Source organism: Molossus molossus, unplaced genomic scaffold (genome assembly GCF_014108415.1).
Source record: "Molossus molossus isolate mMolMol1 unplaced genomic scaffold, mMolMol1.p scaffold_m16_p_21, whole genome shotgun sequence".
NCBI classification, from domain to species: Eukaryota; Metazoa; Chordata; class Mammalia; order Chiroptera; family Molossidae; genus Molossus; species Molossus molossus.
Genome location: NW_023425357.1, coordinates 18,019,004 through 18,045,826, shown reverse-complemented (window position 1 = coordinate 18,045,826; position 26,823 = coordinate 18,019,004). Strand labels below are relative to the sequence as shown.

Sequence of the window (26,823 nt, the reverse complement as noted above, 5' to 3'; positions counted from 1 at the left end):
CCCAGAACAACAGGCCGGGTCCCCAACAGCAGAGGGTCTGTTTCCAGCCCTGCCTGAGCCCCCTCCCCCTAGTCTTGGGAAGGTGCCAGGCAGGCAGATGGGCCTGGCGCTGGTGCAGCCGGGGTGGCAGCTGCTCTGGGGGAGAAGAGCGAGGAGCCAGGCTCCACTGCCTTCCTCCCGAGTGCGGAACCTTCTGGATGTTTTGACTCTTCCTACCAAATGGTCTCAGAACCTCCATGAGATGCGGGGTGGGGTCCTGCTGAGTCAAAACAGCGCTCAGGAGGTTCTGTGGGGGGTGAGGGGACCGTCCTCATGCTCTTCTCATCCCAAGGCGAGAAGCTTGGAGACTGGTGGAAGGTGCCATTCCCATTTCTCAGCAGGGAAAACTGAGGCTTTGAGAGGGTAGGGACGTGCCTGAGGCCACACCGCCGGCTCCAGGGTTTCCCCGCTGAAGCCTAACAGGTTGGGCCAGGGGATGTCTGTGAGCCTCTGTGGTACCTGCAGAATGGGGCCGTGCATTTTTCTGGGGGCTCCAGAGCTGCATCAACTTCTTGGGGCCACTGTACCCTCATTTCCAGTACGGTCTTCCTGAGTCTGGGAAGTGGGAAGACCCTGACTGCTGTCAGGCTGCGGGGTGCACACCCTCCCCCCTGGGTAGTGTGAACATTTCCCTACGGCTGTTCCTAAGGGAGAGGCGGACAGCGGGCCAAGACAAGGCTCTCCGTCATCTCCAAGGTGTCCCCACACCTGGCCTGCGCCTGCCGGCAGGTCCCTCCGCACGGCGGAAGGAGCGTCCCCGGCTGCAGAACGGTCTCCGCCGAGGCGCGTGCTCCGGAGCAGTTGCGGGGCTCACTCTCCCTGGAACTCAGACGTGACTCACCAACGGAACCCAGCTTCTGGAAGCTGGCGCGCGTGGGTTCCATCAGAGTGACAGGCTCAGTGCTGAGCAGTGAGGAGCAGATCAGGGTTACTCTGGCTCCTAAAAGAGATAAAGAATCCCTCCGCGATGCCAAGCTGGACAGACCTCTCCATCTTCTGACCGACGCCACGAAGTGCAGGTTTCAGGAGACAAGCGGCCATCCCTCCACCTCCTCCCGCGTGGCAGTGGTCACCAGGCCAAGCTGTGGGAAATGTTTTGACACGGAGGTTCGCCACGTGTCCTATCAACACAGGTGACCTGTGGTCAGCCAAGAGCTTCATTTAGGAAGAATGTGGGTGAGCCCTGAACCTGCCAGCCACGCGTGGAGCTGAAGACGAGCCAGTGGACTGTTCCTGGTGCCCGGGGAGGCCTCCCCGCGGGCTCCCACAGAGAGGGGTTCGGTGACTCTGAAGGGTCTCCACGGGCCCGTGAGCTGGGGATGCCATCGGGAGGCCTGGAGGCCCAACTGTGAGTGGGAATCTGGCTCAGGGGCAAATGGGTCACTGCCGAGTAGTTATCAGGGTGGTGCGTCAGAGAGATCCCACAGGCTGATAGGACAAAGCCAGGCTCAGGGAAACGCTGTCTTTTCCTGCTTTCGTGTTCACACCACCACCTCTGGCTACACAAAGCCCACAGCGCCCACAGCGCGGCTCCCATGCCGGCCTTTGTCACCTCCCTGCCCTCCTCCCAGCACCTTCCCACCCACAGGGCCCCTTGGCCGGTCCTCAGACCTGGCCAGAAAGGCTGTGTCCTGATGGCGGCCTGGTCCCCTCCCCTTCCAGGCCTCAGCTCACCGTCACTATCAGGCAGGCGTGACCCGACAGGACAGTGTCCTCCCACCGAGCCTGCGACCCTCCCGGGGCCCTCGGTGGCGAGATCGCTGGTCTCCTTCGTTCACTATCTGCCTCTCTCCAGAGGAGCAGCCCCTCGAGGGCAGGGGTCTGCCTGCTTGATTCTGGGGCAGCGCCCATGTGGTTACTGGTGAAAGGAGTCAGCATGCACCTGAACCAGTGACACTGTAACGAGAGACCTGTCTCACGACATGTCACCCAGCTCCACGCAGTGACTCCCACCCCTGGGTCAGCCTCCTGGGCCTCATTCAGGGAGGAGACAACAGCTGGAAACTGAGGCCACTGAGGCCCACCCTCCGGACACCCCACCACCAGGCATGGTCAGAGGAAGAGGAAAGGACCGAATTTCTGCTGCACATTGAGAGCTGCTCTGTCTTCCGATCTGGAGAGAAATGAAAAATAATTCTCCTGTGTACTCTGGCCAGGACCTGGGTACTCCAGCCTTCCCCATGTCCAGACAGGCTGGGGAAGGGGAGGGTCTATCCGTCCTTCTCCAGGGACCTCCCCACGGGTCTCCTGCCCTGTGTGGGGTCAGACCGGGGTGTCCGGGGGGACAGCAGCTGCGTCAGCTGATGGGGGCCACACGGCCAGCACCCGATCCTGGTTCCACATCTGACAGCTTCCATACTTCTTTGGGCGTCTCCCTGCAGGAGGTGGGCTCTGGTGCCCTCCCACCCACACCACATGGACTCCTTATGTATGAGGAGTCCCGTCCTGGGTGGCCAGGGGGAGGGGCCACATGGAGGTGCTCTGTCAACAGCCACCTACCTGGCACCAACACCGGCCCAGGACACCCTACATAGCTGGGCCTTCTGTGCCAGTAACCCCAACGGCCAAGGCCAGCAGCCAAGGCTCCAGACACCCCGAGGCAGAGACACAGTGTCCCCACCAGGCCCTGCCCAAACCCCTGACCCGAGCACCCCGGAGCACAGAGTGTGCACGGTTGTTCACACTGCGCTTGGGGCGGACTGACCAGCCGCAGGCGGAACTGGACGGCTGCTCTGCACAAGCGCCCAGGCCTGTTCTAGTGAATGTTTCTGGCATCACTTGGTGCGGGGAGGTGCTCTCTCCTGTCGCGGAGCGAGGACTGGCCTGAACTGAACCCCTGAGAAACATCTGTTGGGGCGTGAACAATGTCAGGTGTATAGACTGCCCAGGTTGACCCTAAGCTGCTTCCTTGCATGGCCCCCACGCAGGCAAGTCTCAGTGACTCTGGCGCTGGGGAGCAGACTTGGTGACGAGATAACTGTTGGTGGAATCAAATACAGTGACAGCTTGCAGGCAGACGAGCTGCTGTTCAAACAAGCCTCTCTAAGCACCCGGCGAGGGCGTCCCCACCAGCCAGGGACCCTGGGCAGCAGCGCCTGTGAGCTGCAGCGGGGGGCTCCCAGGTGGGACACGTTCCTGTTCCTCGGGGCCTCCTGCATACAGTGTTCTGGGGGGGGGGGGTAGGGAACACACAGATGAAAGTCCTGCCCTCCCAGAATTGACCTGCCAGGAGGGCGTCATTGGGGTGTGCAGGGGAAAAGGCACAGCTCAGGGAGAGTGGGGGTGCTGTGGAGAAACAGCAGGGGCAGGGCTCTCACTGAAAGGGGATCCCTGAGAGCCCTGATGGAGGGCAGGTGGGAGCCAGGCAGGTGTCAGGGAGAGCGCCCTGAAGGCAGAGGAGCTGCCACTGCAAAGGCCCTGGGGTGGGAACGTGCCGGTATGATTAGGAAACAGCAAGAATGGTGGATTTCAGTGTATAACTGGGGGCAGGGTCGTGTGGCCTCAGAGCTTCTGTGACAATTTAGTCTGTCCCTGGAGCGGCCACATCGGACTGGCACCCCTCTGGCTGCCATGTGAGGACCCCAAGCTACTTCCCAAATGAGGGGCAAGGAGAGAAGCTGGGAGACCAGACGCAGAAGCTTGTTCATGCCGTGAAGGTTAGACGCAGGTGCTGGGGAGATTCAGTAACTGTTTATGGAACCAAATACAGTGACAGCTTGCAGGCAGACGAGCTGCGGCTGTTCAAACAATCCTCTCCAAGCACCCGGGGAGGGCGTCCCCACCAGCTGGTGACCCTGGGCGACTTGGCTCACCACCCCAGGCCACAATGTGGTCACCTGTGAAAAGAAGATGGCCCTGGCCACCCTGACAGGCTCGAGGGGAAGCATGGGCAACCAGGGCAGGTGGCTCTTCCTCATTCGTCCCTTGGAACCCAGTGGACACCGAGGTAAACCTTGAGTGACCACATGACCCAGCAACGCCTCTCAGTGTTATGCCTAAGAGAACGGAAAACACGTCCACGTGAAAACCTGCACATGCGTGTTCCATGCACCATCGCCGAAAGGTCGAGACAACCCAGATGCCCATCAGCTGATGACGGACACACAACACGCGCCTCCCCATGCAACCATACATCATTCGGTCATTAAAAAGCAGCGAGGTGCCGACACGTGACAACATGGACAAATCTCGAAAACATGCCACTGAGTGAAAGAAGTCAGTCACAAAAGGCCACGGAGTGTAGGAGTCTATTTACGTGACATGTCCAGAACAGGCCAATCCATTGGGATGGAAAGATTACTGGCTGCCAGGAGCTGGAGGGAGGGAAATGGGGAATGAACACAAATGGGTATGAGGTCTCTTTTTGGGGCGATGACAAATTTTGGGAACTAGACGGTGGCGACGGTTTCACAACACTGTGACTGTGCTCAATGCCACTGAATTGCACACCTAAAAACGGTTAAAATGGTGGAATGGAGGTTCCTCAAACACTCAAAATAGAACGACCATATGTCTCAGCAATTCCACTTCTGAAGACATACCAGAGAAGTAAAAGCAGGATTGTGAAGAGAGCTTTGTACACCCATGTTCACAGCAGCATAATTCACAAGCGCCAAAGGGTGGACCAACTCAAGTGTCCACTGACGGAAGAAGGGATAAACCAGAGGTGGTCTCTCCAGATAACATTCAGCCTTCAAGAGGAAGGGAATTCTGATAACAGGTGACAGCAAGGATGAACCTTGGGGACATGATGCTCATGGAGATGAGCCAGTCACAAAACGACAAATACTACATGATTCCACTCCGGTGAGGTCCCCAGAGGAGTTGAATTCACAGAGATAGAAAGTAAGCCGGTGGGTGACAGGGGCTGGCGGGCGGGGTGGGGACAGAGTTTCAGTTTGGGAAGGTACACTCTGTGAGTGGATGGTGGTGAGGGCGCACAGCAGCGAGAACGTACGTAATGTCGCTAAGCTGTACACGTCACAGTGGTTAAGACGGTACATTTTCTGTTCTGTGTATTCTAGCACAACTGTAAAATCCCCCGTGGGGACTGAGGCCAGGCAGGCTGGGACCGCTCTGCCCCTCCCTCTAGGAGCCCGTCCGTGTTATTAACAGCACCAGCTCGGTGTGAGGGACACTGGTGTGAGAGGGCCAGGTGGCCTTCCTCCCCGGGCGGCGCTGACGTGGGGAGGCCACAGCCTCCCTGCCCAGGCTCACTGCTCTTCTCCACCTGGGGACTGAGCGTGGGCAGGGAGGGGCTGGTGGACCAGGAATGAGGAGGGCAGGCCAGGCCCTGGCAGGCTGGTGATGTGGGGGCCTTATTATCTCTGCCTCAAAACACCCCCATATATGCAGGCATGCCCTTAGGGGGCCAGGAGGGGCCCGACGGGAGGGTCTGATGGGGCTGAAGGCCACTGTGATGTGAGGAGCACCACGCAGGAAAGGAGTTGGGGGCACCTGCAGGACCTGAGGCTCTAGCAGAACCCGATGAAAGCCCTCCGTACATGTGACATGAAGATAAGTCAAATCCAGGACGTCACAGTCACCCCCTCAGCCTCGACGCCCCAGGGCCAGCCTAAGCTCGACTCAGAAAGGGAAATCGAGTCACCCTGACCAGCCTGTGCCAGGTGCTGTGGAGGGCGCCTCTGCATGATTGTTGAAATTCCAACCGGAAGTTTCACGTGGAGAAGCTAAAGCCAGAAAAATGCCCAAGTGAAGGGCTAGCATGCAGGCTGGTTTAGGATTTGGGCATCTGACACCCCAAACTAGGCTCTCCCATGACAAATCCATGCAGATGCAGAGTGACAGGCATCCTAGGACAATGGTGTAGGTATACAGTAACAGGCATCATGAAACAGTCCATGTAGGTGTGTGGTGACAGGCATCCCGGGGACAGTCCACGTTGATGTATTGTGACAGGCGTCCTAGAGACTGTGTATGTTGTAGTCACAGGCATCCCGGGGACAGTCCATGTTGATGTGTAGTGACAGGCGTCCTAGAGACAGTCTATGTGTATGTGTAGTGACAGGTGTCCTAGAGACAGTCCACATGTGTGTAGTCACAGGCATCCTGGGGACAGCCCATGTAGCTCTGTAGTGACAGGCATCTTGGGACTGTCCATGTAGGTGGTAGTGACAGGTGTCCTGGAGACAATCCATGTGTTTATGTAGTGACCAGCATTCTGGAAACTGTCCATGTAGAAGGTAGTGACAGGCATTCTGGGACATTCCACGTAGGTGTATAGTGACAGACGACCTGGGACAGTCCATGTGGGTGTGTAGTGACAGGCATCTGGGGATAAAGTTCTATCTCTGAACTTTGCTGGTCCCTTCAGTAAACGCTGATGTCAATCTCTGGGGTATGGGGCCCTGGGTGGGGCAAGTCTGTTCTGACTTCTGTGCTATTCCCACCTGAGCTCCAGTCATACTTAGACAAAGTTCCCATGTTGTCACAGCACAGCTAGGCTGGGGAGAGCAGGTGGGGACGGAAACCTGGCATGCACGCCTCACTGTTATCAGTTCTGGCCATCTAGGTTGGCATGGGCTCTCCTACGAAGGCCCAAGGCAGTCAGGTGGAGGTCACACTTCCTTCTTCTGCCTGGTTTTCACACTCACACACACACGATATGCTCACACTAACACACACATCCATGTGCACAGTCACACACACAAGGGCTCCTGAGACCATGTGACGGTCCAGCCACAGTCCACAGAGGGAGCTGCTGTCCTTCTGGCAAGGGGCCAGTGCCTTGGACCCCCAAGGCCTGGTGAAAAGTCACCACCAGCTATTTGGGGACCCGGTGTGGCAAAAACAAAGAGGCTCTGGACTTAGATAACTGAGTTCCTGAGTGAGAATCCCACCTCTGCACCAAGTAGCTATGGGGAGTGATGATCCCAGCCTCAGTTTTCTCTGTGTGAAATGGGAAGAGAATGAAGCTTGTGTCCCCAGGTGGCACAGAGCAGAGACCTTGGCTCTGCGCTTGCTGTGTCTTCACGCGTGGGGAGGTAGGTCAGCAGGCGCACAGGATGACACAGGTGCAGGGAGAGTAACCCCCTCCCCAGGGCTGGCTGGGAAGGAGAAACAGGGTTGGAACGCAGAGCCGTCTGATGCCCCACCCACCAGTGAACCCCAGGACAGCACTGGCTCTCCCCCTAGAGAAGGGATGAGACAGCCACATCCACCAGCCCATTACCACATGCCAGACACACGTGGCTCTTTCGGACCTTATCACAACCTGAGGAGACAGGAGCCCTATGACTGCATTTTGCTTTTGAAACCAAAGCTACAGAGAGAGTGAGTGATTTGCTGACGGTCACACAGCCACTAGGAGGGGAATCAGGGTTCAAATCTAGCCAGTGGGACTCAGAGAAGCCAGCACGAGGCCCCTCCCCCCCACTGCCTCAGAAAATGGGGCAGGGGCTCCCAGAGCTGGGCACAGAGCTATGGCCGCCTCCGGTTCTGAAGAACCCCCTTGCCTCTCTACACCTCCCCCTCCCTGCCTGTAAGAGGGGCCCACGGCAGGTGGAGGACTTCCCTTTCCTGGCTGCCCCCAGGTCAGGACCATGGAGCGAGAGCTTCCTGGTGAGTCCCACAGGTCACCCAGGGCCATCAGGGCACGCGTTCTCCTGCCCTGCCCCCGAGAGGTCCGGGAGCATCTTGTCTTGCCCATTCTCCTCCTGCCCTGCCCCCACTGTGGACTTTTCTCTGCTCAAGTAAACAGAAGAATGTCCCAGTGCCCGGACATCCTCCCTAAACCTCCTCCTGCCACGTCCACCACACTCCAGCTGGCCTCAGGGGCCGCCTGGGTGGCTCTAAGCCTCAGACTCTGGGAGGCCGACAGTGTGTGTGGACAGTGAACAGGATGGATGCAGGCGGCTGAGAGTGTGTGGCTGAGCAGCAGAGGGGGCGCTGGCGCCTTGGCGAAGAGACATCTTCCTTATTACGCATCTTTGTTTTCCTTCCAGTGACATCTGGCTCACCGTGAGGTCCCACGAATTACGAAAAGCAGAAGTCTTAACTTCTGTTTTATTGCTGCAGGAAACCGTGCTGCAAAGAGCACAGCGGGAAGCGCGTTCTGGTTCTCGCACGTCTGAGGCTCCAGCCCAACCCTGCGCCCTGCACCCCGGGTCTGGCTGTGAACTCAGAAGTGGGAACCAGGCACCAATTATTTATCACTTTCATCATCATAAGTTTCCATCCCGAACGCCAGGTCTCTGCCTGGGTCTTTCCACTGATGCTGTAAGGGCGGCTTCCACTCCAGGAATTTGTTTCCAGACAGCAGAGCCCTGCTTGCATTAGTGTTCTTGGCTGAAGGCGGCCCTCAGAGGCGCTTGGGGGCTGGGCCTTCTCCCGCAGCCCCTGCCCTCCACTCGGCCTTATCAGGGCCTCATGTAAAGCGGGTGTGTGTGTGTGTGTGTGTGTGTGTGTGTCATGTAAAGCCGGGGTGTGTGTGTGTGTGTGTGTGTGTGTGTCATGTAAAGCGGGTGTGTGTGTGTGTGTGTGTGTGTGTGTGTGTGTCCCAGCCTCAGGGAACCATCCAAGTAGAAACAGGCCTGCTCTTTTTGCCCAAAAGCCTGAGGGCATGACCCTAGGAAATGATCTGGAGGTGTGGTTCACTGATCCAAACAGTCCTGAGGAGACCGAGAGTCACAAGCACAAGCCAGAATATGCCAGGGAGCAACGGATTTCTTGTAATACACAGGGTGGTGCCCACCCAGCCCGGCAGGGACCTGGGAGACCCAATCTCCCAGAAGCTGTGACAGTCCAGAAAAGAGCCCCCAGCGAGCCTCGACCCTCAAAGGCCGCACCCACCAATCACGAGTCCCCAGAGGCCTCCTGTCCCTCCCTCAGACGACATCCAGCCGTGGGAGCACATCGGATCACCAGGGGCTCGTGCCTGTGGGCCCAACACTGGTCCTCAGGATTCCAAACTTGGGAGAAAGCTCCAGGGGCCTGGCCAACCTCCACATGACGGGGGCAGCAGTGTGGCGCCTGCCCGCCTGCCTGCCCCTGGTGAACCTCTCTGGGCCTCAGCATCCCCATCCGGAAAATGGTACAGCAAGAGTGCCCACCTTCAGGGCTGTTATGAGGTCACGAGAAAGAAAGCATGCCAGCACACAACCTAGCACAGTGTGAGGTTTTGTTGGTACTGCATTATTACTGCTCTACCCCCTGCCTGGCATGACACAGGTGTTCACTCACTGTTTGCTCAGTGAATGAGCAGTAGGTGACAGACACTTCCCCGGGCCAGTTCTGTGCAATCATGGCAAGGCCATACTCTTGCATGTACAAGTGACAGAGTTCAGGTCACCTCCCTCCTCCCAGGCCTGGGAGGTGACCCCCGCTGCCCAGACATGGATTCCTATCAACGTGATGCTATGTTTGGACGCCTGTTATACTAGCCAGACAACGTCCAGTGGCTTCTAGAGGGCTTTGAACAATAATGATCCCTTCCCAGCTCTGGCTTGATCTGGGAACAGCTGGGATGGGGCTGCCCTTGGGCACTGTGACCCAGACAGGGCAGAGGTGTTCTTCCTCCCCCCACCTCAGGTGTCCCTGTTATCAGTTACAGCTGTGCCTCAGGTGCCTGAGGCGAGTCCAGGTGAGAGTTCCGACATCTGAGGCATTAACCCCTGTCGGCACCAAGCAGTCAGCCACCTGTCCCCACAGGTGTAGGAGGAATGCTGACAGGAAGGCCAGGGACGAGGGCAGAAGGGCCTCGGGCAAAGGGAGGCCAGCGCAGGGGCTGGAGCCAGAAGCCAGGTGGCTGCTTTCAAGCAGTGTGGGGAAGGGGGGGGCAGTCAGAACCCAGACTCCCCTCCTGAGCCTGATGGGCCTGCACTTCTCTGGGTATTTGTGAAACAGGGAAGGTTCCACCAGCCTCACAGGTGTCACGCAGACTCAGACAGGGAGTGTGAGTGCTGAGCAGGGCTTGGCCAACAGTAACTGCTCAATGAGGCACTGACACTTGGGCTGCTCTTACTGGGGAGGGACACAGGCGCAGCTGAGTGCAGGAGGCAACGAGCAGGATTCAGCTGCCCCTCGACGCTAGTCCCTCCCTGAGAGCTCCATTAATTAAGCACCTACTGTGTGCAGCTCTTCACCATTCCCAGGGAAATGGGTCACAGAGACTCTCCTTCCCTGTTCTGTAGTCCTAACACACACGTGTGCACACGCACATACGGACTGGGTAGGTTATTCAGATCAGCTGGATTTAACCACCATCCTGAGTATCCTGGTACCTTGGAAGGCTGAGAATGAATTAGATGACCCCCAAATGCAACCCCCTCATGGAACCACAGGGGAGGGGGCGGTCAGCCAGGAGCCCCAGGAAGGTTTTAGGCAGTGGGGAAAAGCTTTACACCCTCCCCAAGCCCGCCCCCCCCCCCCCCTCACTCGCAGCTGGCTGGTCCTCCGAGAGGTGGCAGCCCTGCTGGCTTGAATCTTTCGGATTAGTGACCCAGCCTTCCGGCGTCTCCAGATCCTTGCGTAGGAAGGAAAATTAATTTCTTCCAGTCATGCAGAAATGAAAATATGTGGAGCCAAATCAGAGAGATTTCCTGGAGGTGGTAACTCAATTATGCAGATAACCCGGTGACAGAGGAAGAGTGTGTGGACCCAAAAGGGCTGGTGGGTGGCCTGAGGCAGCCCCAGAGTGTCCTAGAGGGAGACATCTTGCTGAAATCCTTCAGCCCACCAGCCCTAGCTGGGCTTGTGAGCAAGAGGGTGCCAGGCACGTGACTGCCCCTTCCTCTCATCACACACAGATCAAGGTACTACCAGAGAGCCGGATCCCCCCAGAAAATTGGTCCTAATGTGATATTCTCCCGCCCTGAGTCTGTCTAGCTCTTGGGGAGCATGGAATGCCACATCTGTCCCCACTGCTCAAGCTTGTCTTCTTTCTCTCCTTTTTTCTCTCAACATTTAAGAGTGGCCTGGCAACATAGCTCCCCAGACAGCGTGGCTCGTTAGGCATGGCAGTGCTGGCTGTGCAGAACAGAACACCTCCTGGGCCCAAGTGAGTTTCTGGGTTCCCCCATCCAGAAGGGCAGGGTGGGAGTGGGGCAGATGACACAGCTTGACCCCAGTGCATGTCAGAGCACCAGCTCTCTATAAAGAAACGTGCCCAGGAACTGTGGGCAGGAACTTCCTGCCCCTGTGTCTACTGCAGAAAGGATACCAGGGGCCACCTTATATCCGGGACAGGTGAGGGTGGGACCCTCTCGGGCCCAGCCCACCTTTCTCCCAGGTTTCAACCTTAAGAAGTTTCTCGAACCTTGTAGCAACTTGCAAGAGCAATGCTAGATTGCAGAACAGCTACCCCCCTTTGTCCCCAGTCAACCCCTGTCCTCTGAGGGTGGCCGCCCTGGGAACCTCCTGTTTCTGGGTCTACGGGAGGAAACACACGCCCAGTTAGACATAATGAAGCAGTATCCTGGCTGCAGGGTCAAAGACAGGGCCTGACAATTATTCAGATCACTCTACATAGGCGTATAAAGTCTCCTCTATTCTCAAAGGAAATATTTTTGTCCTCTGGAAAGGCCTCGGCCCTAATGGTAGGAAATACAGTTTTTTGGGGGTGGGGGAAGACAAGGGTCCCCACATCTACAGGGGTCTGCCCACTGCTCTGTGGCTCCCAGGCCCAGCACACACACAGTTCCCAGGGGCCAGAAGGAGGGACAGCCGGGGGCTGTGTGTTCAGAACCCAGTGGCTCACAGTGTGGCTTGCCACCGGCCGGCCCCACTGCCTTCTGCTTCACGTAAGCCCATCTAGGGCTGAATTTCCAGCCATCTGTCCCTCCACATCGGCTCACACCTCCCTCCCTGCGGTTCCCACAGCCTGGCTCCCAGCCTGCCCTACTCGCAGATGGACGGTTCCCAAAGGGTGTGAGCATAATCACTGCCACAGGGCTGCACCGGAGGCACCACGCGGCTGTCAGGACCCCAGGAAAGCTTTCAAGCTCCCCTCCCCAATCATCCAGAGTGGAGCAGGCCACCCTGGGGGTGTCTGAGAAGACTTCACCCCAAGACCACCTAACTCCTGACCACCACTCTCCTGAATAGCAGGGCCAGGAACCAAAACAAGAGGGGGAGGGGCTCAAGAGAGCTTTGACCACCCTGCCCAGCCAGGCCACTGGCACCTCCATCTCTCCTAGGGTCAACCTCTGGGCCCCCTCCCAGTCCCCTGTCACCTGGCCCAGGGCCTTTGTCAGGAAGCCTAGATACGCCAGTCCTGTGGATCCCCACCCTCCAAACGCAGTTCCCACCTTAAGTTTGACCACATCCCCAGACAGGTCAAGCTCTCAGTTCACCTGGGAAAGGGGGGGGGGGGAGGCTTCAGTCCAAGTGGGTGGGTGCTGAGTGGGCTGGCCCCACCCTGCTGTGGGCTCCAACTTTGCAAAGTGGGAAGGGGGTGCCAGGGGCCGCCCTGCATTCGGCGCGGCTGGAAGAAGACCCCGGGACTGCAGCCGCCAAGTCAAGGTGACAGCGGAGGCGGCGCACGGGACGGACGGGGCACTTACGGTCCGGAGGTCCGGCGGACGGAGGCGGTCGCACTCTAGCGACCTGGCTCCCGAAGTGGCTTTCCCTTCGAACTCGGTCCCCGCCTCCGTAACTTGGGGGCGATCCGCGCTCCGTCTTCTCCCGCCGCGTCAGACTCAGGCGCGCGGCGGGGCCGGGGCGCGAGGGGCGGCCGCCTGGGCCATGCCCGGGCTCGGCTCCGGCCGCTCGCTCCGCCCTCCCGGCTGCCCGCGCGGGAACAAAGCGCGAGCGCCGCCCCGGGCGGTCTCTGGCCTCCGCGGCCCGCGCCCGGTCCAGCCGCCGCGCCTTTGGCTCGCGGGCGCCCGGCTCCGGCTGTCGCGCGCTCGCCCGAGTGTCTCACGGGGCCCCGCGGCCCCCGCCCCGCGCGCTCCGCCTCCGCCTCCTGCCCCCCGCCGCCGCCGCTGCGCCACCTGCCTCCCTCTCGGCGCCCATCGCGCTCGGCTCCGCCCCGGGGCGCCGGCCGCGGGAGAGGGGCCCGGGCTCCGAGCGGGGCCGGCTCGGGAGAGGGGCTCCGCCCGCCGCCGCCCCCGTCCCCGCCCTGGGGCAGACGCGGACCCTAGGGAGCGCCCTGGCAACTCCGTCGGGGGCTCTGGGGGGCACGCCGGCGGCCCTGAGTGTGTGCAAGTGTGGGGGCTGATCCGGCGGGTGGGAGTGGGGTGTGTGTGCAGTTGCGCCGGGAGCCGGGGTGGGAGGGGAGCGCGGAGTCCGGGGGGGAGAGCGGGCCGCGGTGGAGAGAGAGAGGGATGCGCGCCGCTCGGTAGCAGGGGGTGCCCGCGAGGGTAGCACTGGGTGCCGTGGAGTGGGGGACGCCGAGTGAATGTGCGAGAGCGCGGGGTGTCGTGGCGGGGCGCGGGGTGCTCTAGGGGGGCGCGGGGGTCTTGGGGGTAGCAGTGTGGACTCCGTGCAGGTAGCGCAGGTGCTGTGCGTGGCGGGCCCCACGCTCGTGCCCACCCTCGCTGGCTCCGCAGGCCGCGCTCCGCGCGGGCGGGCAGAGGCCTGGAGCTGAGCGCGTCGCGGCACACACCCACCTCTAGCCGTCAGTGGCCACCCGCCTCGCAGTTTTAGGAGTCGCGGCGTCTGGCACCCGGGCGGGAGGCGAGCGGCAGGCGCCCCTCCTCCGGCCGCCGGCCCGCCCGCCGCGTGGCCCGGGAAGGGCCGGGTCGCCTCCGCACTCGGCCGGCAGGGGGCGCCCCTCCCTCTCCTGCCCGCCCGGGTCCGCTTGCCCCGCGCGTGGGATCCCGGAGTTAGCCAAGGCGAAAATGCTGGAAGCACAAGATCCCGCGCTCTTGGGCCTCTGCGGCCCCGGCAACTACACGTGCTTTGCGCTCATTTGCATATCATTCATTGACTGCCAACCCGAAGAAATGCCCCAGGCTGCTGCGGAGACCTGTCACCCAACTTTGCTCCTCTTCCCCGCTATACCCCCACCTCCTCATCCCCACCTGCTTCACTTTTTTTTTTCTGAAGTGCTTTGTGGCATATCTGATGCATTTGCCCAGTTAGTACATTTTAGTAAAATCGATGTTTTTTTCTTTCCTCCTTCCCCAGCCCACACTTAATTTCTTAGAGGCAAGCTGGGGTCCCAGGGTCAAGGTCTTAGGAGACACAGGGGCCAGAACTTCAGAAAAGCAGGGCTCTGATTTGCATCGCATTTAGCATAAATCTGCATGTGAAGGTCCAAGGTCCCCAATTCTCAAGTACAAAAATTCACGGAGATGTGCCAAAAAATGCTTCTCTTCTTCTAGGTTTACTCCAGGGGCCTGTTTCTCCCTAACCCTTGGCCTCTGGACTGAGCTCTGCCCACCAGAGCTGGGCTGGGTGGAAGAAGCCACCAGGGACACAGCCCGAGAGGCTCTGAGAGAGGGGAGGACTGACCGCTCCTGCCCCATTCTCCTGTGTCCACCTCCAGGGGCACTGGGCAGGGGTCTGCTCCGCTGAGTGACCAAGTAGCCACATGCCCCCCGACTCAGTCCCTTGACCTCTTGGGTAAGAGGAGGTATGGTGACTGGTTTAATTGTAACACAAATGTCTGGCGTCTGCTGTTTCCCTGGCTTTCAGAATGTGCTTTAATGTGGGCATTTTCAGTCATTGCAGAAGAACACCCATTTCACAGAATAAAGCGGATCTAAAAGTGGCAGTCATGTTGCTTAAGCCACAGACTTTATGCACTAATATTTATTGATACTGACTCCTTTGTTTCATAGACTCTGAGCTAGCATTGATTTTAAAATGCACCAGTATTTTATATGCCACTGAGAAATGAGAACATGTTCTGCGTTATAGTCCTGAGGTGCCTCTGGATTTCAGAAATGTTAACATGCAAAAAAGTGGGCCAGGTGGGGCGATGAGCAGTAAACAGACATCCTGAAGCAGCCTCAAGGGGCTCCCAGCTGGGTAGGGAGGTAAGCACCTCCCAAACAACCACTGAATTCACATGGAGCATTAGCTGAACCTGGACCCAGCTTGGGCCTGGGGTCCCCTGCAACTCATCCCCTACAAACAACACTTCATTGTCCCAGTCCTTTGTGCTAAGTTAACAATTGCAGTGTCACTCATTGACGCGGAGTACTGAAAACCGTCTGAGACCTGACAGATCCCGAAACACTGAGAATAACACTGATAGTCAGAGACCATGCTCTGGACCCTGTGTTAATCTGAAAGGCTCCCTTGTCCCGGCCTGAGGGAACTATGGCTGGTGGGAAGAAGGAAGCAGCAGAGGTATTGCTTCTTCCTGTGCTGTACCTGGGGACGGGGTCAGATTGACAGCCAGTCCAGCCCTGACACATCACAATCTCAGAGTCACGACTGGAGCTATCAGCATGGAGGAGGCAGGCACTGAGCTGGGCACCATCTCTGCATTTTCCCACTTCTCACCCACCTGCCAGGCAGATGCTACCGAAACCCCCATTTTACAGGTAGAGGGACTGTGGCTCCGACAGGTTGCACAACTTAGCCACAGCTACACAGCCCACACAAGTGGAGGTTGAATACCCATGCTGGCCTCTCACCCTCTTGGTCTCTCTGTTGCCTACCATGGATTGGTTTCTCACATCACAACTCCTGGGCACTGGAACATGACACATAAAAAGAAGAAAACCCATCCCTTCCCCAAAGACATATGCAGCCTGGTGAGCAAGGCAATACTCACCTACCAGGAGACCCAATTATGGGCAAGTCAGTGCCAAGGTGAGGCATCGCCCTAGAGTACTGGACAGAGGGGCACAGAGCAGGAGGGTGGCAGCAGAGATCAATGGCATTGGGTCTGAGTGCCTGTTTGCACCCCCGATGTGCCAGTGTCTATAGAGGCAGGAGTCCAAGTCACCTAAAAGGAACCGCCTTCCTGTCTTGCCCAGCCAGGTGGCTCAATTGGTTGGAGCGTTGTCCCATACTCCAAAAAGGGTTGCAGGTTCGATTCCCAGTCAGGGCACACACCTAGGTTTCAGATTCAATCCTGGCCAGGGCACGTACGGGGGAGGCCATCGATTGATATTTCTCTCCTTTCCTCCCTCCCTCCCACCATTCTCTCTAAAATCAATAAACATATCCTTGGGCGAGGTTTAAAAAAAAAAAAAAAGAAAACCACCTTCCCATCTTTCTGGGTTTCAGCCTCCCCAGGTGAAGCCAACTTTCCACCAGCATCTAGCCCTGGAGAGGGAACTTGGGAACTTCTGCCCTGCCAAAGACACTATTAAGAGAATGAAAAGAAACTACAGACTGGGAGAAAATGTTTGCAAAACACGCCTCTGATAAAAGACTGTTATCTAAAATATATAAAGAACTCTTAAAACTCAGCAATAAGAAAACAAAGGAGCCAATTAGAAAATGGGCCAAAGATCTGAGCAGACACCTCACCAAAGAAGAAGCACAGATGGCAAATAAGCACATGAAAAGATGCTCAGCATCATCTGTCATCAGAGAAAGGCAAATTAAAATGAGATATCACTACACACCTTTCAGAATCGCCAAAATCCAGAACACTAATAACACCAGAGGCTGTTGAGGATGCGGAGAAACAGGAACTTGCATTCCCTGCTGGTGGGATACAAAACAGTGCAGCCACTTTGGAAGACGGTTTGGCAGTTTCTTTCAAAATGAAACATGTTCCCACCATCTGATTCAGCAATCACGTTGCTTGGTTTTTATCCAAAGAGTTGAAAACTGATGTTTACACACAAATCTGCACACGGGTGTTGATTGACCAAACTTGGAAGAAACTGAAAAGTCCTTCGAAAGGTGAAGTGATAAACAAATGGTGGTCCATCCAGACAATGGGATCTTATTTGTGAATAAGATAAAAAAAAAAAAAAAAAAGCTATCAAAGCCATGAAAAGACCTGGAGGAAACTTAAGTGCATATTGCAAGTAGAGAAGCCAGCCTGAAAAAGCTGCACACCGTATGATTCCAACTCGAGCACATTCTGGAACAGGCAACACTTACGGAGACAGTAAAAAGATCAGTGGTTGGCCCTGGCCTGTGTGGCTCAATGGTTGGTGCGTCGGCCTGCGCACTAAGGGGGTCTCCTTGATCTCTGGTCAAGGGCACCTCCTGGATTGCAGGTTTGATCCCTGGCCCCAGTTGGGGTATGAGGCGGAGGGCAACCGATCCATGTATCTCTCTCAGGTCGATGTTTCTTTCCCTCTCCCCCTCCCACTCTCTCTCAAAATCAATGGAACAAATATCCTTGGGTAAGGATTTAAAAAAAAAAAAAGATCAGTGGTTGCCAGGGATTGTGGGAAAGGAGGAATGAATAGATGGAGCTCAGAGGGTGTTTAACTGTAATGGTGGATACGTGTCATTGTACATTTGTCCAAACCCACAGAATGGACACCAAAAGTGAACCCTCGTGTGCACCATGGACTTTAGTTAATAATAATGCATCAGTATTGGCTCATGAATTGTAACAAATTGTCACACCAGTGAACGATGTTAATAATAGAGGGAACGGAGGGGATGGCGATATTTGGGAACTCCCCATGATTTTTGCTCAATTTTCCTATAAACCCAACACTACTCTAAAAAAACAAATTATATTAATTTTAAAAAGCAGCAGACCAAAGAAAACAGAGATACCAATGACATTTTAAAGGTTAGGTGCAGCCCTGGCCGGTTTGGCTCAGCAGTTAGAGTGTTGGCCTGCGGTCTGGAGAGACCCGGGTTCAGTTCCTGCTAAGGGCGTGTACCTCGGCTGCAGTTTGTCCCTGGTCCTGGTTGGGTCGTGTGGGTGGCAACCACTCGATGTGTCCCTTTCACGTCGATGTTTCTCTCTCTCCCTCCCACTCCATCTGAACAAAATATCGAAAAATGTCCTCGGGTGAGGATAAAATAAAAAAATAAAAAAATAAAAATAAAGGCTATGTGCAGTTGGAAAAACATACATGAATAGCCTCTTTGACACCTGACTTTTCCACCATCACCTTCTCTCTTTCTCTCTTTTAGTTAGAATGGAGGGGGGGGAGGGAGAGAGAGAGAGAGACAGAGAGAGAAACATCAATGTGAGAGAGTCACATCTATTGGTTGCCGGGGATCAAACCACAACTGAGGCATGTGCCCTTGACCGGGAATTGAACCCGAGACTCCCTGGTCCCTGGACCGATGCTCTAACTGCTGAGCCAGATGGGCCAGGGCTCCTTTTTCTCTTAATGCACATTCCCATTTCACCCAGCAGAATTTTATCCTTATTTTCAGTTTGACAGTCACACAGAACTATGTAAATAAATTCGAATATCGAGATTAGAACATTTTCTTGTGTTAAAATGTGTCTTCTGGGTTGGGTTATCATTATGACCATTAATAGTATGCCACTGATAGAAACAATGTGAACTTGGTATACATCTGAGAATTGTTAGACGGAAAAGTGTATTTTTATTGAAAATACCCCTTCTACAATGAGGGATGAGGCAGGGCGTGTTTCAGTAGTTAGTCTATTCGCTAGAAGACAGGGTTGGGATTAATTCCATTGCTATTGTGGGCTTTTAATGTGAAAGCCCGAGAACCCTCAATCCCATAAATAGATCGGGATGAATCCTGAAAGGCAGCTGTGCCCTGGTGACACCCCTGTGGCCTCCTTCTGACAGTTACATGCTCTGAACCACATGGTCACTGGTCATAAAAATGATTTTGAATGACTATCAGCTGACAAGTCCACAGTCCCCCTTCAGTGTTGTTGCAAGCAAAGCCTGGAAATCGCCCGAGTTGCTAACAGATGTGTTTGCTACAATAGGGGCGACGGGGGTGAGGCATCATGGCTAGACCTAGGCCTTCTTTTGGGAAATGAGAGAGGAGTAACTATATACAGGACGCTGGGAAAAGGGGTAATGCTCAGGCTCAAGTGTGTGTGTGTGTGTGTGTGTGTGTGTGTGTGGCGTCCTGTCCTGGCCACCGGGTGTGGACATCAGATTCCAGGGCGTTGAGTCGACTATGAAGGGAAAGAAACCTAAAGCAGAGGAAGTCCTGGCTCTAGCCAGGAAGCTGCCTGCCCTCAGGAGCATCTCTTGTCTTTCTCCCCCAGCCCCTTGCCCAAGACTGACCCAACCAGGATCCAGGGAATGGCCCCTTATGGAGAAGGGGAGGTTCACCCAGAGCCCAGGCAAAGGCGCACAGGGAAGGCAGAGCTGGAGGGCCGCGGGATCAGCCTGTCCACCTGGCGCCAGGGCAGAGGCATAAAGGTGTGCAGGCAGGTGCACTGGGCAACAGGCAGGAAAGGCAGGTGTAGCAGCATGAGGGACCTCAACACTTTCCTCCGTGCACACAAAGGTGGCCCTGCCTGTCAACAAGACACCCGCTGTGAGACTCATCTGCAATGCCTTCTTGGGGTATCCACGAGGAACCCTGCTTGCCCAGGCCCTGGCCCACCACCCCACTCTGCGCTGTCTCCTTCTTCTTGCTTGCAAGCACAAGCCCCGGCTGGTTTAGGTCTCCATTTCGCCTACTCCAGCCACTCCAGGACTCCACCCAGCCCTGGATCCAGCCTGGCCAACTCCCACCCTTCCGCCTGTTCACAAAGAAGCTCATTTCTCTGCTGGTGAGTAGCTCAAATGTGGACATGTGATCCAACCTCAGCCAATAAGATGTAAGGGGAGGGGCTTCTGGGACTTCCCTGGCTCCCCCATGCAGGGAGGTATCAGCAGTCTCTTGAACTGCTGTGTCTGGAGGTGACCCTGAGCTTGCTGCTGCTCTGTGGCTACCACCCTGACGATGGTGCTGACATTGGGGAGGACACAGATGGACAGAAAGGATGGGGTTCCTCAGAGCATTGGTCAATCTGCTGAATCGACCAAACTTGAAACCCACCCTACTTCTCAACGCGCTCCTCTGATAATAAATTTACTTTTCTTCAATATAGTTTTAGCTTAGGTTTGTTTCTTGCAACCAAAAGCCTCCTGACATTATGCCTTTCTTGCTCTCAGTCACCTGAGGCCTGCTTTGAGTTACTGTTCATCATCCTTGATGCACAGAGTCTCCAACTTTAATATGGAGCAGAACTACCTGGAGCGACCGAAGGGGAGACTCTGGGACGAGGGTGGCAAGTGCTCAGGGGCAACGTTTAAGGAGGCACCAAAGAACTCAGTGTTTGAGCTAAATCACATTTTAACCCAATACCGAAAAAAATTAGAATCAATGCAAAAATCCATGATAAGCAAAATATAAAAACATTAATTGCAGACAGGATTTCCAGTACAGATTTCTCCCTCTGGGTGAGGCTCCCACACGGAGAGCTTAGCCCTGCCAACTCCTTCTTCTGGGATGAGATTAAAGGGCAGGCAGGGCCAAGAACCTGCCTCTTACAATCAGTCAGCGGTCTGCCTTTTCCTGCAGGTGATTCTGCGTGGTCGAAGACCGCATCTTGGGAAAGAGGGCCCCAAAGCATGTCTCAAGCCATTCACGGGCAGGTGCTTCCTCCTTATCACAGCAGCCCTGCAGGTGAGCTTAAACTTCCACCTGGATTCTGAGAATGGGTGACAGGCTCCAGGAGGTGAAATGCCTTGTCCAGGGGCAGGGGGCAAATCAATGGCTGAGCACTGTCGTCCTTGGTTCCCCCAGAGGTGGACACGGAGGAAGCCAGTAGGTGCCTAGTGGGGGCCTCCAGGAGGCCCAGACAGAGGAGTGGGAGACCAGAGGAAGGTAGCTCACTCCCCTAGGGCTGCTAGAATTCCATCTTCTGGGCATCCCGGGGAACCCTAGAAAGGCCCTCGGAGCCATCACCAGAGGAGGATATTTATGCAGCAGCTCCTGTCCCTTCGGGGTGAGGGCTGCCCAGACTCTCAATCTCCCTTGTGTCCTCCTATGCGGTGACCAAGGACAGCCATAAAGGAGGGCCAGGGGCAGGTGGCCAGAGGGTGTATGCAGAAGTGGGGGCATGGTGTGTGGGTGGGGTACAGGGACAGCTAGCACTAGCAGTGCCTGGACAGACCCCTGCCACACCAGACCCCTGACTCCTCCGTGGGGCTCCCTCTATGTAACTCAGCGTGCCTCAGAATGCTGCAGTCCTGGGAAAGGCTTCTGGGTTCCCAACCATTTGATTCCGGGTCATTTGTTTTTAGGTATGTCGAAGCTTTAGTTAGGAACATAAAATAAAGAATCAGGATGGTGGTCACGTTGAGAGGATTGTGAAGTCAAGTTCTCCTGGCAAAGTCATTAATTATTGTGTGTGCAAAGCAGGCAGCTAAAATCCCAGTTCCAGGCTGAGCCAAAGGCAGCGGCCAGCCAGGCAGCCTCGGAGAAGGAGCTTTCTCGTGCAGGGCAGCCGCCTGCTGTCTCCCACGTGTGCAGGTGTGCGGGTCAGTGCTTTCAAACACCCTTTCCTTCAAACTCTGGAACAAGCCCCACGGCAAGTTACAAACAGATAAGGAACTGAGGCCCAGGAGACCCAGGACTTGTGGGGAGGTGGCAATGCTGGAATGGAGGCAACTCTGCCTGGGGCTGAAGCCCACACCTCCTTATGCAGCGCTGCTGCCCACCCTACCCTGCTCCTTCCTCCTGTTACCTGGCCAGCCACCCCTGCTACCCGCTGGCTTGCCTGTCTACCAGCCCGTCCACACTGTGGGTGACAGTCACAGGAAGGAGGCCATGGAAGGGTGGCCCATCTCCCTTCCGGATTGCAAAAAGGAACCAAGCATGAGTGGCTAAGGAGGACGCAGTTCCCAAGGGCGGGCGCCGCTGCAGAAGGGTTGGACGACCCAGGTGTAGCGTCAGCTGCAGTGCCCAGCACAGCCCCAGGCTGTCACCTGCAGGACCAGCCTGCCACCCCTGCACGCCTGGTGGTGTCTTTTCCCCTGGATCTCCAGAGGGGTTCTGGATAAAGCTAGAGAAGGAAGGTTTTCACAGACTTAGCACCTTGTCAGTGCTGAATCACAAGGTGTAGCAAAACACTGAACCTCACTGGTTCAAAGGACCATGGGCTAAATAATCAGATAGTGTTTCTCGCCTATAGAAAAGGCCAGCTTTAAAAATGAAGCTATCCAGTGTGGGCGGTGGTGCAGGTCAACGGGCTGCAGAGATGTTCACTGGTAATAGTTCCCCACCGAGCATCTGGGCAATAGTTATCAAGAGCTGTCCAGTGATCCAGCCATTTCTAGGCTCAGATTTATCTACAGAGGATGCATATTATATAAACAGCACTATGGCACAATGAAAGTTAGACAGGATGCAGATGTCCACCTGAAAGCTGTAGTTCGATCAATTCTAGTACCTTGTGTGGAATACCAAACCTCTCTTTTACAAGGGAGGGCGCAGCAGGGTATGCTCATGTTCGTTCTCTCATGAGATGAAGGGTAAGGAACACATCAGTGTGGAGGTAGGGGCCTTGGAAGGTTCAGCATCGGGAGGGAATATATATATATATATATATAATTTTTTTTTTTCCCTAGAAAGCAGCACTATTATTTCTGTGGCAAGAGGCAGTCTCGCTGGGAAGCAGCCTCATTCACTTATTCGTGCTTTGTCTCCTTCACTCTCCCAACCTGGTTGGAGGTAAGTTTCTGAAGCTCTCTAAGCCTCCGTGTGCTTATAAGATGGGAATCGCAATTGCTGACTAGCTCCCACATTTGTGGGGTGGCCCAAAGATGAGCTCCGAGTTCTCGCTCATCTTTTTTGTTCAATTTCAGATGAGAACCAGGCTAAGCAGTGGGAAAGTTTCTGCAGGAAAATCGGCCACTGTGCACATGTAAAAGGAAGTGTCCACGGGACCCAGGTGGCATTTAAAACCCCAGGAGAGGCGAGTACTCTCCGCCAGATGCTGTCAGGACAACGCATCGTTCCATTTCGGAGGGAAAAAAACAACCACATATATTCCTCATTTCACTTGGAAAAATAAATTCCACGTGTGTTAAAGAATAAAATGTGAAAATCAAACCAGTAAAAGTATTAGAAGAAAACACGAGGCAGCATATACCATTCATTTATAATAAAGAAAACCCAGAAACCTGGAGAAAAAAGATGGATAGACTTGGCTACATAAGCATTAAAATTGTATACAAAAGAGGCCACAAATAATCCTAAAAAGTAGGGAGTAGGCTGGGAGAGGATATTAGCAACATGCAAAACAAAAGACTAATAGCACTGTGTACAAAAATTGCTACAAAGAAGTAAAAAAAAAAAAATAAACATTTAAGATAAAAATGAGCAAAGTATATGAAGAGGTATCTCCCACAAGAAGAAATACAAAAGAAACAATATACTTTCACTTTTAGGATTGTTCTCCCAAACTTCCCTTGAGAACCAGCGATTAGAGTTGGATCACATTTCCCTGGGTCTGATATAAAACAATACGAGTAGTTACTGGTTCTGGTGTTGGAACATCGCCTGCCTATGTTTCCCCCAGGGCCTTTGCACAGGCCGAGTTACAACCAGGAAAACCCTCCTTGTCCTCGCTGCAGCCTCAGAGAGGCCAGGGGCCCTCTCGTTGGGCTGGACTCTCAATGACGATTTGTTTACTGACTGCGTAACCTCATTTAATCTCCATGTAACTCTCTGAGAGGCATCGCTATTCTCATTTTGTTTTATTTTCACCTTTTCCTCTGAACTGCACATTTAGATTTTGCTATAAATATTTTTTTGTTTTATTTTTACTTTTTAAAAAAAAATCCTCACCCAAGGATACTTTCACATTTATCTTCAGACCAAGTAGGAGAAAGTGAGAGAGAGAAAGAAACATCGATGTGAGAGGGACACATTGACTGGTTACCACCCACCGGCATGACCCCAACTGGGGCTGGGGACAAACTCGCAATGGAGGTACGTGCCCTTGGCCAGAATCAAAGCCGGGACTCTCTGGTACACAGGCTGACGCTCTAGCCATGGCTATTTTCACTTTTTTAAATAAGAAAAAAAAAAAAGCAGCTAGTTTTTTGTTTTGTTTTGTTTTTTATCCTCACCCAAGGACATTTTTTGATATTTTGTTCAGATAGAGAGAGAGAGAGAGAGAAAAACATCGACATGAAAGGGACACATCGAGTGGCTGCCACCCACACGGACCCAACCAGGACCGGGGACAAACTGCAACCGAGGTACATGCCCTTAGCGGGAACTGAACCGGGTCTCTCCAGACTGCAGGCCGACGCTCTAACCGCTGAGCCAAACCGGCCAGGGCAAAAAAAGCAGCTAGTTTTGAAGGCGCACTTGCAGGATGTGATCGACCAGTGCCAGGCCTGGACTTCGCTGCCCTGCTCAGGTCCCAGGCCTCAGGGCTCAGGCCAATCTCCGCAGATGCAGCCATTGGGCCAAGAAGAGGGCACGTGATCCAAGCTGGGCCAATGACAATACTTCTCTGGAATTTTTTTTTTTGATCGAGAACAGAGGAGCAGTTCTCGAGAGGTTTGTCTGGAGCTGCCTGGGTGGTCTGTTGGGAGAGAGCAGGGAGGGTCTGCCCTGAGCACCCTGGCTAGACCTGGGGTGCCCTGAGGCAGCCCCATCCTGCCCTTCCTGGAGCCAGTTACTTGAGCCAACACTTTTCGGGTCCTGGGTCCTACCTGCACTCCCCTGAGTGAGGGGGCTGGGGGTGTTCTGTCACCTGCCACCACGCTTCCTGACTCAGACCACCTCACCCCAAGGCTCCTGCGGGGAGGTGGTTTGTGCTCCCCCCTGTGGTAGGCAGCCCTGCTGTGCCCACGAGCGCCGAGCCGGAGCTGCTGCAGGCAGCTGAGCTCAGGCAGTGTGAGCAATAAGAGCAGGCCCGCCTGCTGCGGTGCCAAGGTGGAAGAGGTCCATTTTTCAGCCTGAGACCTGGGCAGGCCTAGGATGGATGGTCTCCCAGTCCACATACATCTCCCTCTCTGACAGGGCTGTTTGTTATCTCTTGAGCCGGGATGCCCTCCAGTCCTTCCGCAGGACACCTGGAGAGCTTGCCACAAGACGAATCTGATCCTGTCACTCCACCCGAGATAAAGTCCTCCGCCTCCCTGAGCTCCAGCGCGGCCCCTCCGAGCCTTACGCAGCTGCCTCTGAAACATCCCCACCGCTCGCTCCTCCCAGGGCTGCTGAGAAGCCCTCCTGCCCACCGCCACCGCCACCACCACCGCCAGCCCAGTGGCAGCGACTCCCGGGTTCTCCCAGGAGCGGGGGAGCCCTGATGCTATGGCTCTGGCTTGCTGCCCCCACTGTGTTCTGGGGTCCAAAGAATCCAGGACCCACCAAGGATACTTTTCAGACCACCTTGCTGTGTTTGCTGTTGAATGTGTGGCTGAGGGAATGAGTGGTCATCCTTACCCACAAAGAAAAACCCACCTGTTCCTCATTTGTCCCTTAAATATTTCCACCAAAGCCCCAGGGGCAACGACAGCGAATGAGGAACTAGAGCAGGAGTGTGCGCTGGTGGTGGGCTCCCCTATTCTCTGGGGACCCTCAACAAGACACAGAGAAGGAAAGATGCCGCCGCGCTGCCCGGGCTCTGAGGGGAGGGGGGAGGGGACTTGCCATCCTGGGGAAGAGACCCCTGAGATTGTCAGGTAAAACCACTGATTTTACGAAAGGGGAAGCTGAGCCTCGGAGGAAAGTTGTGTTCAAGCCAGGGCTCTCTGCTCCCTCCACCTGATCCCTGTGTCTCAACTCTATCAGGAGAGCCACTGCGGGGGTCTGTGGGGGGGGGGTATGGGACCCCCAAAGGCCTTTTCTTACTGAGAGGCCCCAACTTGTTCAGGGGAACAGGAGCTCCTCCAGCAGAGGGTGTGACTGCTGTCCCTTGCTTTCCCACCCACTCGTCTGCTTTCCAGGTGCCCAGAAAGGCTGTGTTTTAACAAGAGACTGGCTAAGAATGGCAAAGGCCCCTCTTCCCCTTCTCCTTGCCCTGCCCGGGCACCTGTGAGGTGAAGGGTGGCAGGAAAGACCAGAAACAAGCCCTGGGGCCCCCAAGTCAGACACGCCTGGCGCATGAACCGCCGCACCTATTTCTGCCTACACTGCTGGCAGCCAGCACGGGCATCAGTGAAATGAATGAGTTCATGAAGAGCTGATTCAGTGCGCCCAGCATCCTCCCAGAAAGACGAGCCATGGATCCTGCCCTTGAGACACTGCATTCAGTGGCTGACAGATTTCTAGAAACGCCTGGAAGGGAGAGAGCATCTGGGCAGGATCTGAACACAGGGCAGGCGGGGGAGCTCCTGGCAGGGACGGCCCTGGCACAGGGGCTCGCCTGGGGAGCAGGGAAAGGACGCTGATGGGGTGACTTTCTTGGTTCTGAAGCTGTGGGTGAAAGATGGCAAAGCACCTTTCGTTGCTAATCTGTGCCTAGAGATTAGAATGTCTGCCTATTAAAGTCATAATTTACTCCTGGGAAAATAAACATTGGGGTTTGTTTTGCTGTGACTAAGTCTCATGAATCTTAGCAGCATAAAGTCTCTGGGTTCCCTGGAGGGGACCAGCTCCCACCCTCGCTCTAACCTTTGGACCTCCTGGGGCCCAGTACCTCTCCAAACCTCAATCTCCGTGTGTCACACAGGGAGATGGGCACCCTCTCATCTGCTCCTAACAGCATGCAGACAGCACCTGGGGAGAGATGTACGGTTTGGGGTGCCTGGATTGCATGGTGTCCCTCTTCTTCTGGAAATAGACCTGCCTTCTGGCCACAGGGTGGGCCCCTGACCAGACAGGGCCCTTAGGAGGACACCTGTATTCTGGGCTCCTCCAGGCTGGCTAGCAACACCTGGATCCTTCCTGGGGTCAGATACTGAGCATGGAAGAGAAGCTTTTCTTTGGCTGGTTGTGAAGCCAGGGCGATTATGCCTGGGCAGCCCGTGGTGCCTGCCTGTCCTG

At 55.4% G+C, this 26,823-nt stretch overlaps 1 protein-coding gene across 1 annotated transcript in view; it reads right to left on the bottom strand.

Moving 5' to 3' along the window:
* The window catches only part of CBFA2T3 (CBFA2/RUNX1 partner transcriptional co-repressor 3), a 60,607-nt gene extending 43,756 nt beyond the window's left edge, over positions 1 to 16,851 (bottom strand). The window contains exons 1-2 of the mRNA XM_036276033.1: positions 16,530 to 16,851; positions 881 to 1,160 (exon numbers count right to left, since the gene is read on the bottom strand). Coding sequence (XP_036131926.1) covers positions 881 to 923 — 43 coding nt within the window. The 5' untranslated portion in view covers positions 924 to 1,160; positions 16,530 to 16,851. The remainder of the gene's footprint in view (positions 1 to 880; positions 1,161 to 16,529) is intronic.
* Between the last annotated feature and the right edge of the window lie 9,972 nt (positions 16,852 to 26,823).